At 36.3% G+C, this 17,438-nt stretch overlaps 2 protein-coding genes across 5 annotated transcripts; one reads left to right on the top strand and one right to left on the bottom strand.

The window, feature by feature from the left end:
• Positions 1 to 1,122: 1,122 nt before the first annotated feature.
• On the bottom strand, positions 1,123 to 11,477 carry LOC104887345 (signal peptide peptidase-like 2). Of its 4 annotated transcripts, none has more exons than XM_010671963.4 (14): positions 10,980 to 11,467; positions 9,880 to 10,038; positions 8,995 to 9,106; positions 6,208 to 6,324; positions 5,934 to 6,085; positions 5,644 to 5,826; positions 5,061 to 5,095; positions 4,745 to 4,907; positions 4,139 to 4,192; positions 3,963 to 4,055; positions 3,724 to 3,866; positions 3,100 to 3,170; positions 2,916 to 2,999; positions 1,123 to 1,724 (listed from the first exon to the last, which is right to left on the bottom strand). In XM_010671963.4, the coding sequence occupies exons 1-14, from the start codon at positions 11,115 to 11,117 to the stop codon at positions 1,618 to 1,620; spliced, it is 1,611 nt and encodes a 536-aa protein (XP_010670265.2). In that variant the 5' UTR covers positions 11,118 to 11,467; the 3' UTR covers positions 1,123 to 1,617. The 4 variants fall into 4 exon arrangements, with proteins under 4 accessions (XP_010670265.2, XP_019103687.2, XP_048494307.1 ...); XM_019248142.3 differs by having other exon boundaries at positions 8,995 to 9,065; positions 10,980 to 11,120; XM_048638350.2 differs by lacking the exon at positions 8,995 to 9,106 and having other exon boundaries at positions 5,934 to 6,101; positions 10,980 to 11,477.
• Positions 11,478 to 13,216: 1,739 nt separating this feature from the next.
• On the top strand, positions 13,217 to 13,927 carry LOC125499392 (uncharacterized). Its single transcript, XM_048648139.1, has one exon. It carries the CDS (start codon positions 13,217 to 13,219, stop codon positions 13,925 to 13,927), a length of 711 nt encoding a protein of 236 aa, XP_048504096.1.
• The last annotated feature ends 3,511 nt before the right edge of the window (positions 13,928 to 17,438 follow it).

Below are 17,438 nucleotides of genomic sequence, written 5' to 3'. Positions count from 1 at the left end.
ATGGAAAAAAACTTGTCAGATTTTGATGTTGATTCCAGTATTCCACCATTTTAGACATTGGCTAGCACATGCAAGTCATTTATTTGACTCATTAAATTTTCAAATTCTTTCTTTTACCCTTTGAATTTCACGACATCTAAGGGAAAAATTGATGTGGGGATTCGAGGGAAAAAAATAAACAACTTTGAGAGATTTAGGATTTGTTTAGCGTAAATAGCATTGTGGTAGCTGTTAACTGTAGAATTAGTTGTCGTATATGTATTGTACTGGCTTCAACTATCCTATACTAACAGTTAGAGTTTGATTATGAAAGTAACTTTTATGATAAGCAGTGTTATGTAAAATTAGCTATTAGTTTAAAAAGATAACAAATATAACCTATATTCAATCTTCTAAAGATACATTTACCCTAAAAGCTAATATCTATAGTTTTTTCAAAATATTAGTTCAAACACCAAAAGCTACTACAAACACTACTTCACCAAACAAAACATTCTCACCATTATTAGAGTTTTGACTAAGTCATTATTAAAAGCTACCTCAAAAGCTATTGTGGAACGCGCCCTTAGTAGATCACCTGATTGCACGTACAAAGTCTGTGCCATAAAAGTGAAATCAATGCCGGAATCCGAATAGTAGATTTATCTCGCAAATTAACTAGGAATCAAAAAATGACAAAATTACCCATCACAAACTTGTGTGGTTTGCTTTTCTCTCTCCTCCTGATAATGAATATGATATTTTACGACTTTTTGGCTTTTAAAAGTGATGTTTATTAAAATCTTGTACTCAATCCTAGGTTCCATTTATGATGGAACGGAGGAAGTATGTCATCTAATCATGAGCTTATTGAATGTCTATTCTCGGAAGAAGTAATCATCCTAGCTCCATTATCATGTGCAATGGTAATGTTACACAAGCTTGTGTTAGTGTATTCCATATGACTTGATGCTTAACACAAAGAGTGAATTTGTGTAATCACTCTTTCACTACATGTAAATGTATCCTCACCGCAAAAGGTGTGATCTTTGCATTAGTTTTACTTGTTTCGACTTTCGACTTTCGACAGCCTTGTTTCGATAACCAAGGTTGGTAACACAAACAAGTTCCATAACATAGTGATGGTAAACATGAGAAGATACGCTCTTTATAAATCCAACAGTGAAAATGCTAGAGAAGTAATACACCAAATGTTTCTCAAACATCAACCTGCTTAAGTGAATGTATTACATTGTTTCCAAGGAGCATGAGATAAGAATAAAAGACAAGGAAAGAATCAAACATATGAATGAGGGAACTTCAACCTGCACCCCAGAAAAGTCTTCTACTCCACTATGTAAGAGCATAGTTGTTTCAATCTATGCCCTAAAAAATGGGAGTGCATGAAAGACTTTGAAGGAGTGCAGATAGAAAATCCCATGAATAAACATAACAAAAAGAAGCTAAGTAAAAAGAAATTTCTCTTCTATAACTGGGTAACTACATAACCCTGGGGGCAGTGGTAAAGTATCAAAACTATACCAAACATTATGTTACATCTCCTACAACTTACAAAAGGATTTAATCCCCTCTAAAAAGGAACCCTGATAGTTGATGTTATACCCTAAATAATACTCATTATTGAGATGGCGGGAGTCGGACATGCGGACACGGCCTATCGGGTTCTCCTCTTGTCCATAGATTTTTAAGCTCACCTCTTTTTCTTCCAAGTGTTAGGAACGTGCCTGCACAAATTACAGATCAATGAAAATCTCACTCTGGATGCATGAGAGGAGTCGGTGGAGTATATATAACGAGGAAGGCAGGAGATTTGGGTCCCCACCAATGGTGGCTGAAGTTCAAGCTGGGCAATACCCTTTTCTTTCACCCGCACAAGCAAGTAAGAACTGAGAAGTGGGTGAGGCAAGATTCAAGCCTTGGCCTTCCTTATAAGTTAGTACTATATCTCACTGACTTAGTTAAAAAGGATATAGTTCAATAATATATCCTTGCATTTTCCTCTCAATCTTTAAATATTCAAAAAGTAGAGTTTAAGCAGATGGAATTTCTCCAGCTTTCCAATCCGTTTTCTTGCAATTCTTTCTATCCGTACACAGGGAAACTAAGAGCATGTTTGGTTCAAGTCATGGAATGGAAAGGGAATGGAATTAAATTGAAGAGTAGAATGGTAACAAAATTTGTTACCTTGATTGGGTGTTTGGTTCAAGCCTTGAAATGGAAAGAAAATGATAACCATTACCATCAAGGCACCAACAAATGGATTTTGTTACTTGAGCGGGAAAGGAAGGTAACAAACTAGGGAAATCCATTACCACCAAGTAGCGGTTGAACCAAACAAGAACAAAGGGAGTAAGTGATTGATTTAGTTTCTTAGAGGCCAAAAATGTTGAACCAAAATGCTCTATCCGTCACTATTTCATAGGTGGTAACTTGCTAAGGACGTATATATACATCCATGATTTTATGTAGTCTTCGGCGTCAAAAATTCACATATCTAATGGCCATGAGTTCATGACTAAGATACCATAAATTTTGTTTTTGAAATTCACATATGCTGACAAGGCTACATAGCACCTGTGCCTCTACAATGGCTGCAGTCTGGTGTTGTGCAAGGTCAAGATGGGATTTAGTATGTTGCAGACGAGGGGTAAGAGAGCAGAGGTGGAGAGAACTTAATGTGCTATATTTTGGTCATAATTGGTAGAGTGACTATTTATGTGCACAACGTTATTGTCCTTTAATGTCTTCAACCTAATTCAATTTGTACTATAAAGCTCTGATTCTACCAAAATTACATTAAAGGAACTCTGACTTTAATCTTCCCACATTGAATGGAGGACTAATATTTGTTCAGTCCCCACAGGAAGACATCCCTAGTTCGCTAGATTCAAAATATACATGGATATATAACTTACCAAGTGTAAAAGGAACAATGTAGAGCAGAGCTGGTTGGCCATGTCCATCCATCAAGTTCAAAGCCACATATGTTACGAGGAGACCTGCAGAAGAAGTTTATTAGGTAATTTATATGTGACTGAACACAGTGTTATTCTTTCAGTGGTTAATAAGTCTACATCCACAGTTCATAATTGCTCATACCTAAACCGTACGCAGTCATTCCCCACAAAAAATATCCAGCTCGAATCTTTTTGTTCCCCAGCCAATCATATCTGCACAGTCAACTGAATAACTCAAAATAATCTTCCACCTGAATCACCTCTTGCACAGTAAAACAGTATTTGCACATAATAAATTCAAATGCAATCACGTGACAACGGAAAAAATATTCTGATAGGAAGTGAAGAAGAGTGCAGTTAACACTACCCTCAAAGTTTAAAACAGAACAGAACTCACAAAAACTGTTCACAAGTCCTGCCACATACATCATTCAGGAAACTATTGTATGCTACCAGGTGGACAATGCAATTCATAATCATCTACTCTGAATTCCAATAAGCAATAGTAATCAGAGATATACAAAAAAAGTGGCAAATTCCCCCTACACTTGTGGCAATTTGTTACAACAGTGTTACTTGAGCTCAGCAACTTATGTGATATATGCAGATGCCTAGAAAGTCCAAACTGAGGTATACATGTCAATTCACATGTAAGCGTTAAAAATATTGCATGGATAATAGAGATGAAATGAAGAATTGAGGTTATTACCAAAAATTGAAACATTGAAGTAGGTCATTTTATATTTTCAAATTAAAGCATGTATACCTCAATGAAAAGGCTATTACTAATCCTGGTAGTATAATGTCTCCAAATCCAATGACACTGTAACCGCCCCAAGGATCAAACATCCTTGGTATCTTTAATAGCATTGGGATGCCATCTTCTCCACTGTTATCACCACGTGCAACCTATATAGAGATCAGAAAACAATTTATATATCTCATACATTGAGCAGCAACCGTCATCCTCAGATAAATTTACAGGGAGAGAATTGAACAACTCACCACTATCATAACACTCTCATGGAAAATCGACTTGGAAATGAAGACCCAGAATATGTCATAAAAGAAAGCACAACTGAGAAGAACTGTGCCAACCTGTCAAAAACAAAATAAACATAGTGTTACACATACCCAAACAGATAGGTAAACAAACAAGTACAATGAACTTGAAGCTTTACCTTGAGATTTGGTACGCGTACAATCTGAAGTACAGTGAGAATCAATGCAATTCCCTGATCAGAGTAAGAAATCAATTAGCAATTGTAATTTCTCAACAAAAAGCTCCTAGAACGGGCAAAAGCATAATAGATCATCCCCAAGTTTTCCCTGGATATGGAGCAATCTAACCCATACTGAGTACACTCCCTTCAGCCTTAAGATATCTGAATTTTTCTCCTCCTTTTCTCCAATTCTCCCTCCTGGAGAAAACCTAGGTGAAAGAACATTTATGCTAAATTGCTAACAATCCCCAACACTGCATAACTTAGGAACACTATGAGTGGAAAGGTAGTCCAAAGAATAATTGTTTTGTTTATTTATAGTTAATTTCTTTTGTTAGTTAATCCAAGTCTTCATTCTACCCTTTCCAAACACTGGTGTCCTAACCTTTGTTCCTCCTTGCATATTTGTGATTTGACCAATGCAATTAGCCTATTTCAAGACCATTAGAACAAAATGCATCTAGCAGACGCAGCGAAAATGCCGAAACAGAAAATTAAAGCGTAAAATTCAAGAAGGAAAAAAAAGGTAAAATTAAGGACAAGAAGATAAAGATCTATTCTTACAAGGATGTCTTGACCAATCCAAGCATAGGGCTCACGGCGGTAAACACCCCAAAGTACAGAACAAAGTATGCAGAATGGAGTAACAGCCATTGCCAGATATGAGACTGCTCCAAAGATGGGCACTTTAACAAAAGTTCCAGCAGCATGTTTACACCACCTGAAACTACAATTGTTGGCAAGTCAGTTTATATTTGTAAATTGTAATTATACATAAACATGAATGTATAAGATTACGTAAAAATTTCTAGCCAACACACTTAGAACTGGATATACAATGCCACCACAACAGGTGACAACATGCATCATGGAAGCATACCTTGATAAGAACGCTACCAAGCACGTTTGCAAACCCTGTACACAATCATAGAGCTCAAGATCAGAACAAATATTTGCAGTGAAAAACAAACAATATTCAGGTAATACATTATACCACTCAAACATCAAATGCAGAAGATAATATAATCTATATGTTCTTGCAGAGCATACGAAGAGTCAAAGAGGCCTCAGGATTACGATCCAAAGGAGAGGGGTTGAAAGGGAGGGAGAAAAATATGAAGGATAAAGTATCTTTCTTTGGCCTTGATCTCTTGAGTTTTTAAACAGTTATATAATGAAGTACTTGAGAGATCAAGCCAAAGGAAGATGCTTTTAAACAACTATTTCCTCCCAAATTAAGTAATTTTATAATTATTCTTCCTTCCCCCTCTTTGTCTCAAGTTCAGTATTTAAGCCCACAAAAAGTTGCAAAATCAGTTTGGGAATAGTAAATCAGTTAAGATGCACTGCGGCTCTGAAAGCAAAGTTAAACATGCTAATAAAAGTCATAGATAAGATGCCTCTCTGACCAATGATAGAAGAGTATTGTAAAATATATAACTAAATGTATAAGCTGTGCTCACCTCCGCCCCACCAATGCAGAACAGAACCACCAGAATATCGATAAACCAAACTGACATAAGTTTGTACAGCATAACCAAAAAGCCTGAAGCAATCACAACAAAAAGAAGTGCTGATGTGGTACTGATATCTACAAAACCAGCTGAGCCAGTTTCTACAGAAGCTGCCACCTCATCTGATGCATCCTACAGAACGGATTCAAATAAATGCTTGTTCAAACAATATGTGCCATCCATCTTCCAACACCTTAAATAAGTAAATACAAAGTCATCCAAAGATAGCAGGGAAGAACCTTTAAAATCTTGTCATGCTCAATAGCTGCTTCCCTTGCATTCCACGCAGACCAATAAGACGCACATAAAATAGTACCAACAGCCATGAGCCACAAAAAAACTTCTGCGACATCAACTGCTGGACGCTTAGGGGAATACAGCTGCACATAAACTGAAGAAAGGGAATCCTGTAAATTGTAATGCAAATGAAAACCCATGTTGAAAATAATGGCTGATCAAGCCATACATGGTTACCAATAAGTGTCAATAAAGAAAAAAGCAACTATATCTTACCCCTGGAATTGTTAGATAGAAGATCTTCCAAGACTTCACCAGCATATATTGGTAACATGACAGCAGGAATCCGGATATTTGTATCAGCATCATCCTCACAGACCATTTTAAAGAGTTCTGCATGCAAGATCCAATCAATAGTTATGCTTCATTATCAGACGAGTGCCTTCTCTTCCCTGACACAAATGAAAATATTCCCAGCTCCAAACTGAGTAAATCCTCTCGTGTTCTCATACGGAGGTACATCCAACAGATATTAGTCATAGTTATCCATGTAAAGGATCTCACTTTCTTTTTCTTTCTATTGTTTTTTGGTTAAAACCAGCCGGCAATTCAAAGACTACTAGACTCCTACTATTGCGGATTCAAGCAGGGAAGACCTAATTGGGGTAAAGCTCTCCCAACAAGTGGAGTTGCGGTCTAGGGCTCAAACCCAAGACCTTTAGTTAAACTGAAACAACCCCTTTACCAGCTAATGCAAGCACTTATTATTGATCTATCACACTTTAAAAAAAATTCTACCCAAAGAACACAGCTGACATCTCGTGACCAATTCACCAAGTTTTCTACTAAATAAAGGGTCAGAAGTGTATAGAGGCCTGGATTATGGGGTCTATATAGTAGAAAGAACCGGACAAATAGATACAAATATGCTGATTCCAGATTAAAGTTCAACTTTGAACTTAAGTGCAGCAGCTCTGATTTGAAGAACTTGACATGCTTGTGCCAAACTCACTTTTAGGCTATGTTTAGTTCACCTGAAATTTTCTGATCTGAACTTATCTGATCTGAACTTATTTTTTCTGATCTGATCTGATTTACAAGATCTTATCTTTTATAAAATATATTATTACTATTATATTATTACTTTGTAAATCATTATTATGCAATACATTATAAGATCTTCTTTATAGTATTACTATTATTATCATTTTATTTCTATTACAACTTTTACACAACTTTTATTATTAATAGTAATAATTATTATTATCATTATTATAAGAACAATAATAATAATTATAATCATAATAATAATAATAATTATTATTATTACTAAAAATAATTATATAACTCAAGTCATTAATTTATAAGAGCACTTATACAATGTTTCACACTTTTCCTTAAAAAAAATGTTTCACACTTGAGAAGTCGGCAAACTCAACTCTTTTTTTCCATATAAAATAAATAAGATATACAAACAACTATGACTGAACAAAAAAGAAATAAATATCGTGCAACTTCAAATAGCTAGAGAGATTTGGAATTCGGTAGGAAGAGGTATACCGAATCTAAATTTATAATTTGTATCTCACACTTAGCTTATTTTGAAATGTAATCCGAACTTAGTAGTTTCGTTGTCATGAATTTGAGATATCATATTTTATATATTTCTTATTTTTGCATCAATCTTATGTTCTTAACACGTGGCTTTTAATTTTCTATTATTTAATAACAACAAAATAACTTAATATAATGATAACAATGACATTTATAATGGTAACAACAAGATTGATAATAATTACCAATATAAATAATTAATAAGTACAACAACACAACATAATAATTCTTTTGAACAAATGTACTAATAAATAATAATATCCCTTTGTATTTTTTTATCTTTCTCACTTAAAATCTTGACACTATTCACAATTAGAGAGAATCTTTTAGATTTTTCTCAATATATAAGAAAAAATATAGTCATGTGGGGTCTTGTTTGATTCGTCTCAATAAGTACTTTATTGATATTCAATTATTATAATTTTTACTAATATGTAATGAAAGATATTTAATAATAATGAGTTTTTAAATGTAAGCATGATCTGATCTGAACTGATCTGGTCTGATCTGAACTTATTTTTTCTGATCTGATCTGATTAGATCTGAAATAAGCAAAAATAAGGTGAACTGAACATAGCCTTAATAGTATTCTATAAGAAAGCTTCATGCTACACCAGCCATAAACAAGTATGCCACTGCACCTGTATTCCAAGTCTCTTATAGACCATAAACAAAACAAGGCATAGACCTCCAATTGGCCAGCAAAAATCTGTCAAGACTTGAGACCACTTATAAGGTATGAAACATGTGAGAGCTTCTAAAAGGTGGTGAAGTTCAAAGACCACAGGTCCACAATACTAAATTAGCCAGCTGAAGGAAACTCTGAGATACAAGAGCCAAAAAAAGTACATTCAAGGCCATAGTAGAACAAACACTATATATAGGATTTCTTCGAGAAGATAACTGACGTGGCCATGAGTTAACTGAAACCAATAACACGAGGATGTCACCAAGACATGTTCTGTCATTTATATACTTGAATTAGCATGTCAACACAGGCAAGTGAGGACATGAAAGAGCAAAGACTAGTGAAATTCATGCAAATGGATACTTCCTGTGTTCTTTTTAATTGCAATATTTCCCTTATTTGGAAGTTTTATATTTAATTCAACGTTTCCTTCTTTGGTAATATCTTCTTTCTATCTCTCTCCTACCGCATAGCCCCCACTTTTTTTCACATGGGTTTCTTAAAAAATGTCTGAATGGAGGTAATGTTATAATTATTATAGAACGGAGGAAGTATATATAACCTAGATAAGTATAGGGAGCCTACATGTTTGTAATGAGTAAGAAGAATATGTACAAGAAGAATATCAAGTGGGTACCATTCGTACCAACATATCAAAAAGGAGAGCTAGGAAAAAGTGCAACACTCCACCATAAAGGGGCAAACCAGAGCATAAAAAATGAACGAGCAGAATCCATAACAGAGAAGAGACAGGCAAATACCCGTGCTATTATTCACAATAAGGATAGCTGAAGCACCAGCATCTTCTGCAATATTTGTCTTTGTAGTAAAACTGCAATTGCCACGGTATACCAGAATAGCTTCACCCGTAAGCTACCCATATAAAATAAGAAAGGCATAGCTGTTAGAAAAGGAATGGATGGATTCAAGGTTGATACAAGATAAAGCCTATAAAGGATAAGGCAGAGTAACCTAATTCACTGTATGTGCAATTGTTCACATGGCAAATGCAGTGCAGATACGCAATACGTACCTCAGAAGAATTTGATTTTATGGGGTACTACATATTACTGGCACGCTGATATCATACCATATCAAATTATTAATATAAAGTATATTGCATGGAAAAAAAATTACTTACTAGGGAAAGGTAAAAGCACCCAAATATACTATTCTAGGCAAACAATTTGGAGGGAAGGGGTGCTCTAGTTGGTCTCCCTTACTCTCAAAGTTCCAATTAATACTTCACGTGCTATATCTAGGATTTTTTTATCAAAACCCTTTTTCTTTCAGATTCTTATTCAGACGCTTAACTTGTAGATATCGGAAGAATCTTCGAGGTGCAGTTTTTTTCGCATTTCTTAATAATGATCTGCCATCTTAGGCGATGGTAAAGGCTAAAGGGGTTCTACTTGGGGAATTGAAGGTACCAATTGTGTCCCCAGGAGTTCGGTAACTTGGGGGATCACCAGGTAATAGCGAATTGGGTAATCCTTAATATCCATGGCAAGAAAAGAACAATTTTTTTTTTTTTGTACAATGATATAGGAGAATTGCCATAAGAATAATAGACCGTAATTTACTTCAAGGGTGTACTTTATCAAGTATCACACTGAAGGACTTGGCTGAAAATCAAAGATAAGAACCTTATTTTTGGGAGGACTGCAACAATCCGGAGGGTCTGCAATAGCAAGTCTTGTTTGGTTGGCATGTTTCTCCTTTGACTCTAGTGTAGGGCCAAACCGAGCACCGATTCCCACATACTCACTATCCTCAAATCCATCAACCCATGTCGGAACTTTAACCTGTTAAGGATAAAACAGAAGTGTTCAGAAACATTACCGGAAAAATTAAAAGAACTAAAAGGACTATCTATTCTTCCCAACTTACACCCAATCTTGAGGACAATGAAACTAAATAGTGCCCAAAAATCAAAAATAAATGAACTATTACAAAATATCAAAATAATCATTAATCAACATCCCAAGATCATTAAAGAAAATATCTACATAATTACTTCAGCCATATAATCGACAAGACGCAATATAGGCAGAAGTCAATTTCTGCTCAACTGAAACTCCTAATTCCCTTTCAAACATGTATACAATTGTTCTTTTCAGCTACATGTCACAATCCACAAGCACAAGATATTATAGCTTGAAACTGAAAGGACATATAATTCCATCACAGGAAAAAGAAACACAAATGAGACCAAATCAAAAGAAGATCATAAACCATTGAATAGACTGCAAAAAGTTTATCACGGTAACAATAACCATATTAACAAACATGATTATGATAATTATAACTATGTTATTATTAGTTATTTTTGTTGCTGTTATTAATTACTAGAGAATACTCAATAAAAACTGCATCAAACAGAAGATTTCACTTTCACAACACTAGATTTATAGTGAGTATAACATCACTGCACCTAACCTGGAGTTTGAATCAAAAATCAAAATCACATAAATCTACCAAAATGATTGAACTTGATATTACACAAAAATAATCCCAAAAAAAAAAGTCAAAACCCAAAATTACAAACTTCTGACCAACAAAAAAAACCCTCTTAATTCCAAAAAAAAACATTACCATTTCAGCTCTAATTTCATAAATCAATCAAATCAATTTGAACTAAACTAGTAATCAACAATCATGAAAAACTAATAAAAAAAACACAAACAAATCATAGAAAAAATGAAAAAAATACAAAAAAAAAAGAGAAGAAAATATGATAATTTACCAGGACAAAATTGTTTTCACAACCAGGCTTCTTTGGAGCTGTATCATCTTCGTGAACTATATCACCGCCATAAACCTCAATAGAAAACCACCCCACAAAAAAACAACAACAAAAAATCAAAAATTTCCAAAACTTCATGAAATCACACTAAACTATTTTCCCCTGAATAAAAATCTAATCTTTTTAGGGTTTCTTCCTCAAATTTCTTAACTTTTTCTTCAAATATCATCAAACAAAATATCAAAATATAAAGGGTTTTATTTATTTATTTATTTATTCAAGCATATGAGTGAAACAACATGAGAAGCAAGAAAGAAGGTGGGAGAAAATAGGAGAGAGAAAATACGGGGGAAGAAAATGTTAATATGGTAAGTCATCAAAGAAATGCCTTTTTTTCTTTTTCTTTTTTTTAAATTTTTTTTTTTGTACTTTTGATTTATAGCCGTCTGATCTATTTAAACAGCTGATGATTGAAGGGCACGTGTCAATTAAGCGCGTGTTTAAACGGACCAATAAAAACGCAGAATATAAGGGCACGTGGCATCCGTACAAGAGGGTGACTATTGACTTGCTAGTTTGACGGTGATTTAGTTAGAGTGATGGCAACTTGTTACCGGTTGAACCGGTAAATCATCTGAGGAGGTTGGAAATTGAAGAAATGTGGTTCCGTATTGAACCGTACAGATAAGACAGCAAAAAGAGGGGAGAAATTATAACAGTGATTATTTATTAGTTTTTAAATTTAATTATATGATGATAAAATTAATTATATTTTTGTTAATTTTGGGGGAATGTGTGAAAAGTCAAAAAAGTGTTATGAACTTAGGCAAGAAAAAGAAGGGTTAAAGTGACTGACATTTCACATTTATGGGTTTCATGTTAAATTTTTTTTTTTTTGGATTATTTGAAAGCTTTCATAAAAAGTCAACTTGTTTGATGAGAATATTTTGACTAGTCCTTGATTCTTCTTTGGAGTTTTTTTTTTTTTTTTTTTTTAACTATGTTATCTCAACTTGTCAAGTATAGAAACTTGAGAGATTTTTACCATTTTGTTTCTTTTTAATACTTCCTCCGTTTTTTATTAGATGTTACATTTTTCAAATCACGGACTCGTAGGTAATTTTTGGAGAGGAGAGAGATAGAGAGAATGAAAAATAAAAGGGTCCCATGTGAACATGTGATAGGAGAGAGATAGAGAAAAGGTTATTATCCAAAATAAAAGTGTAACATCTAATTTAAAACTTCCTAAAATAGAAAGTGTAACATCTAAAATAAGACGGAGGAAGTATATACATTAATTTCTTTTAATTTGTTCTTTTTAATCTATACTGTTATTTATATTGTTTTTGGTAACATACTTTTAATGTCTTCTTTTATCTTATCCGTGTCATTCACTTTTTAATATTTTTAACTCACTTTTTAGTTTTACTCTCTTACTTTACAATATTTTTTTGTCATAATTTTGTATTTTATCTTTGATTTATTTTTTCCAAAATGAAATGAGTAAATTAAAAAGTAATATAAAAAGTATATTGTTGTAAAATACGAGCTTGGTTTACCATCTTATTGTTCAAGTCCAAATTGATTCCAACAAGGGTATGAACGTTAGTTGTATGTTGGAAGTATTAAGTAAAAGTAAGATAGTACCAACACAATAAAATTGGTGACGTAATTTTCACATTCTCTTATTTAGTACCAAAATTTTGATATGAATTTAACCGGACTTTGATACCAATTTATATGTACCTCTAATCTATAAAATTACTAAATTTACCAACTCTTTCTCTTATAATATCCCTCTTATCTTATAAGTTAAATTAGTGTTAATCATGCTCATTATTGAGTTATTCAAATATTTTGTTTGGGTTACTTTATTCATTCTTTTCGATGGTGCACCTAGTAATTAATAATGTAAATAATACTTCTAAAAAGAAGAGAGATATATAAATGGAAAGAAAAAATAGACTTCAATGATAAGTATCCATAGAGAGTGAGAAGAAAAGTGAAATAACTATAGTAAAAAGTATTAAGATAAAAATATCCAATCTTACAAGAAGTGTTAAAATTAGTAATTAGTGAACAGGAGAAAGTAATTTGTGGGTATAATAAAGTACCATTGTAATAATAAGAAGTCTCTCTCTAGGGAAACTAGGGTTTGAGTGGAAAGTCTTGGTTCTCCATTAGGGTTCCTCGATTCTTCGAGCTGCGAATTCCTCTTGGGATCTGTTTAAGCCAGCATGGCTGATGATATTGCATCTAGGGTTTCGAGTTTACATATTACCGATGCGGAGAATGAAGTTTTGAATCTTGATAGCGTTGAAATCCACGAAACAAACCAAAATCTTGAACTGGCGACGGTAGGCAAGGTTCTTACCGCAAGAAACTTTAATTTCGAGGCATTAAAGCGAACGTTCAACCAGATTTGGGCAATTTCATCTGCTGCCCTATTTCGCCCTATTGAGAACGGATTATTTGTAGTACAGTTTACGTGCCGCAGGGACAAAGAGAAGGTTTTACATGGCCGACCGTGGACGTTCGACCAACATCTTGTTATGTTGCAGGAGATGGAGGATCATGTTCAGCCTTCGAACATCAACCTGACGCGATGCCCATTTTGGGCTCGCCTTTATAATCTGCCATTGGGTTGTCGGACTGAGGGGCATATCCGAATGGTGGGAGGATGCTTGGGTGAGGTTATGGAGGTGGAATCTGATGGTGTACAGTGGGATACGTCGGCACGTGTTCGAGTGTTAATAGATGTTACAAAACCTTTGCGAAGAGTGCAGCGGATTTCGGTGAAGAAGGGAGTTTCGGCTCTGGTAGAATTCAAGTACGAAAGGCTCCCTACTTTCTGCTATGGTTGTGGTTTAATTGGACATATTGAACGAGATTGTTCGATGGTTAACGAGGATGACAGGATTGAAGGGAAGCAGTGGGGACATGGTTGAGAGCATCTCCACGCAAAGGGAGGCTACGGCTCGAAGAGGAAACGAAGTTGTTTCTCAAGAATGCTCGCCGGTTGAGTTTTCTCGAAGAGTCGGCAGTGGGGAAGGAGAGGTGTTATGAGGTGCCAGAAATTGACGAGGGTGGATTGAAGGCTGTAGGTGGGCTGGAGTGCGAGCGGTCAGCAGGTGATGATACGAGCATGGTTGATGCACAAAAGCTCCTAGAACCTGTTGTGGTCACTCAAGAGACTACACCAAATACTTTTCCAGGTGATACTCTTACATCAAACTTTTCTTTTACTGCTATGGTTGAGAGTGGGGTTAGTAAAGGAAAAATAGTGAAAGTAAAATCTCATAAAAAGAAGGTGGCTAATGTGGCAAATAAGGGTGGTGTAGTTATTAAACTGAATGAGGTTACCAGTGGGGATAAGAGGAAGTGGCATGATATGATGATTGTTAATGAGGATAATTGTGATGATATGGCGCAAAAGCGCCTGAAAGGTTTCGATAATGTAGATGGTGGCAGTAGTTCCAAAACTGTCGAGGCGGAGGTTGGCGAGGACCAACCCCGTCGGGCGTTATGAATATTCTATGCTGGAACTGTCGGGGTATGGGTAACCCTTGGACAGTTCGACAACTTAGAAGATGGAATTCTTCTAATACCCCCGACATGATGTTTGTGTCGGAAACTATGATTAAAAAAGAGATTGCGGAGCAAGCGAAGGATCGGATTGATTTTTCAAATGCTTTTGGAGTGTCAAGTGTTGGGCGCTCTGGAGGATTATGTCTTTACTGGAAAAATGACAGGGTTGATTTTTCATTGGTATCGTTTTCGCAACATCATATTTGTGGAGATGTGGTGAGTGGGGACGGTTTTCAGTGGCGTTTCTGTGGAATTTATGGGTGGCCGGAGGAAGCTAATAAGCATTGTACATGGGAGTTAATGAAGGAGTTGAAGGCGGAGTTTGATGGTCCATTAGTTTTTGGGGGAGATTTCAATGAAATCTTGACATATGCGGAGAAAGAAGGGGGTGCCGAGAGAGAAAGACGGGAGATCAGGCGATTCCGAGAGGCTAAGGATGAATGTGATTTACATGACTTGCGTTTTGTAGGGCAATGGTACACCTGGGAGAGGGGGGATAGTCCAGAGAAGAGAATTCGGAGAAGATAGACCGCTTTTTGGTCTCATCGTCATGGGTGCAACGATATCCGGAGGCTTACATAGAGCACCTAGTACGCTATCGGTCGGATCATGCCGCGGTCCTGTTGCGTGGCAAAGTGCCTTCCCCCCCAAAACAGCGGGCTAAGGGATTTCGGTTTGAAACAAAATGGCTGCTGGAGGAGGGTTGCGAAGATGTGGTTCGAGCATCATGGGAGGGGTCGACGGGGGAGGCGCTTCAATGCAGGTTGGAGGCAATTGCGCGTGGTTTAGTGGGGTGGAACAAGATGGGGGTTCGTGCTTTATCAAAAGGAGGATATTTCTGAAGCTAATTGTAAGAGGAGTGGAGAGCTAGAAGGTGAACTTGATAGCTTGAATGCAAAATTGGAAGCACATTGGTTCTTGCGATCGAGAGTGTCTGAAATAAAAGATGGAGACCGTAATACTGCATACTTCCTCACAAGGCATCCCAACGAAAGCGACGGAATAAGATCCAGGGTCTCTATGATTCGCAGCGTGTGTGGCGAGTAGAAGAGGAGGAGATTGAAATGGAGGTGGAAAAATATTTTAGGGACATTTTCAAATCAAATGAGCCATCGGATGATGATATGGAGGAGGTGTTAAAAAGCGTGAAACGATCGGTAACTGCGGATTATAATGCAATGTTGATGAAACCGTATTCGAAAGAAGAAATTTACAATGCACTGAGTCAAATGCACCCCAGTAAAGCTCCGGGACCGGATGGTATGCATGCACTTTTCTATCAACGGTTCTGGCACATAATCGGACATGAGGTATTTTTATATGTTAGTAATATGTTGCATAGTTATTCCTGTCAGGGTGCTATCAATTGTACTAATATTGCGCTTATCCCAAAAGTCAAGTCCCCTACTCTTGTATCTGAGTTTAGACCCATCAGCTTATGTAATGTGTTGTACAAAATTGCCTCGAAAGCTATTGTGCTTAGATTAAAAAGCTTCCTTCATGAGATTGTTACGGAGAACCAGAGTGCCTTTGTCCCTGGAAGAATGATTACAGATAACTCTCTGATTGCCCTGGAAATTTTTCATTCTATGAAGAAAAGAAACAACAGTAGGAAGGGTCTCATTGCTATGAAACTTGATATGAGTAAAGCCTACGATAGGGTCGAGTGGGGCTTTCTACGCAAGTTATTGCTAACAATGGGTTTCGATGGTAGATGGGTAAATCTGGTGATGAGTTGTGTCTCCTCTGTCTCCTACTCTTTTGTTGTGAATGGGAAGGTGTGTGGAGCTGTTAACCCTTCCCGGGTTTGAGGCAAGGCGATCCTTTATCTCCTTTTCTTTTCATTCTGGTGGCTGATGCTTTTTCCCAGATGATTCAGCAGAAGGTTAATGATAAGGAACTTCATGGAGCGAAGGCTAGTAGGAATGGTCCGGAAATCTCTCATCTTTTGTTTGCAGATGACAGTTTGTTGTTTACTAGGGCTACCCGACAGGAATGCATAAAAGTATTGATATTCTCAACAAATAACGAAGCGGCATCTGGGCAGAAAATTAATTATGAAAAGTCGGAGGTGTCTTTTTAGTAAAGGAGTGAACTGTGTGCAGAAAGAAAGTTTGACGGGAATTCTTCAGATGAGGGAAGTTGAGAAGCACCAAAAGTATCTTGGCATTCCGACGATTTATGGGAGGTCGAAGCAGACATTGTTCCGGGATTTGTTAGATCGAGTGTGGAAGAAATTGGGTGGATGGAAGGAGAAAATGTTATCTCGGGCGGGGAAGGAAGTTTTGATAAAAGCTGTTATACAAGCATTGCCTACATACCTGATGGGAGTTTATAAGATTCCTGCAACAATTATTCAATCGATTCACTCTGCGATGGCTCGATTTTGGTGGGGAAGTAAGGGTGGGGAAAGGAAAATGCATTGGTTAAGTTGGGAAAAAATGTGCAAACCTAAATGTATGGGAAGTATGGGTTTCAAGGATCTCTCCGTTTTTAACGATGCCCTTCTGGGAAGGCAAGTGTGGCGCCTTATACAACTCAAAAATTCCTTGTTGAGTCGTGTATTAAGGGCTGAATATTACCCTGATGGTGATGTGTTGAATGCTAGACTTGGCTACTCTACTAGTTTTTCGTGGAGAAGTATATGGAGTGCGAAAAGTTTAGTGAAGGAGGGGATAATATGGAGAGTGGGAGACGGGCGTGATATCAATATTTGGAGTGAGCCTTGGATAGGGGATGGGCAAGGTCGATATATTACGAGCGCGAGAGTGGAGGGGCTAAATGTAGTGCATGACTTGATTGATGAGGATACGCATGAGTGGAAAGTTGAGTGTATTGAGAGGTGCTTTGGGGTGCGAGATCAACAATTTA

The sequence above is a fragment of the Beta vulgaris genome, chromosome 1 (assembly GCF_026745355.1).
Source record: "Beta vulgaris subsp. vulgaris cultivar EL10 chromosome 1, EL10.2, whole genome shotgun sequence".
NCBI lineage: Eukaryota > Viridiplantae > Streptophyta > Magnoliopsida > Caryophyllales > Amaranthaceae > Beta > Beta vulgaris.
This window is presented reverse-complemented; position numbering and strand designations above follow the sequence as displayed.

Bases quoted from the DNA above. Each gene is read 5' to 3' on its own strand.
- LOC125499392 (XM_048648139.1), top strand. From the start codon at position 13,217: ATGGCTGATGATATTGCATCTAGGGTTTCGAGTTTACATATTACCGAT.
- LOC104887345 (XM_010671963.4), bottom strand. From the start codon at position 11,117: ATGAAGTTTTGGAAATTTTTGATTTTTTGTTGTTGTTTTTTTGTGGGG. The intron at 4,193-4,744 runs GTAAGAATAGAT...TACTCTGATCAG, and splicing joins GGATTGGTCAAGACATCCTT to GGAATTGCATTGATTCTCAC. The intron at 3,867-3,962 runs GTGAGTTGTTCA...ATCTCTATATAG, and splicing joins ATGAGAGTGTTATGATAGTG to GTTGCACGTGGTGATAACAG.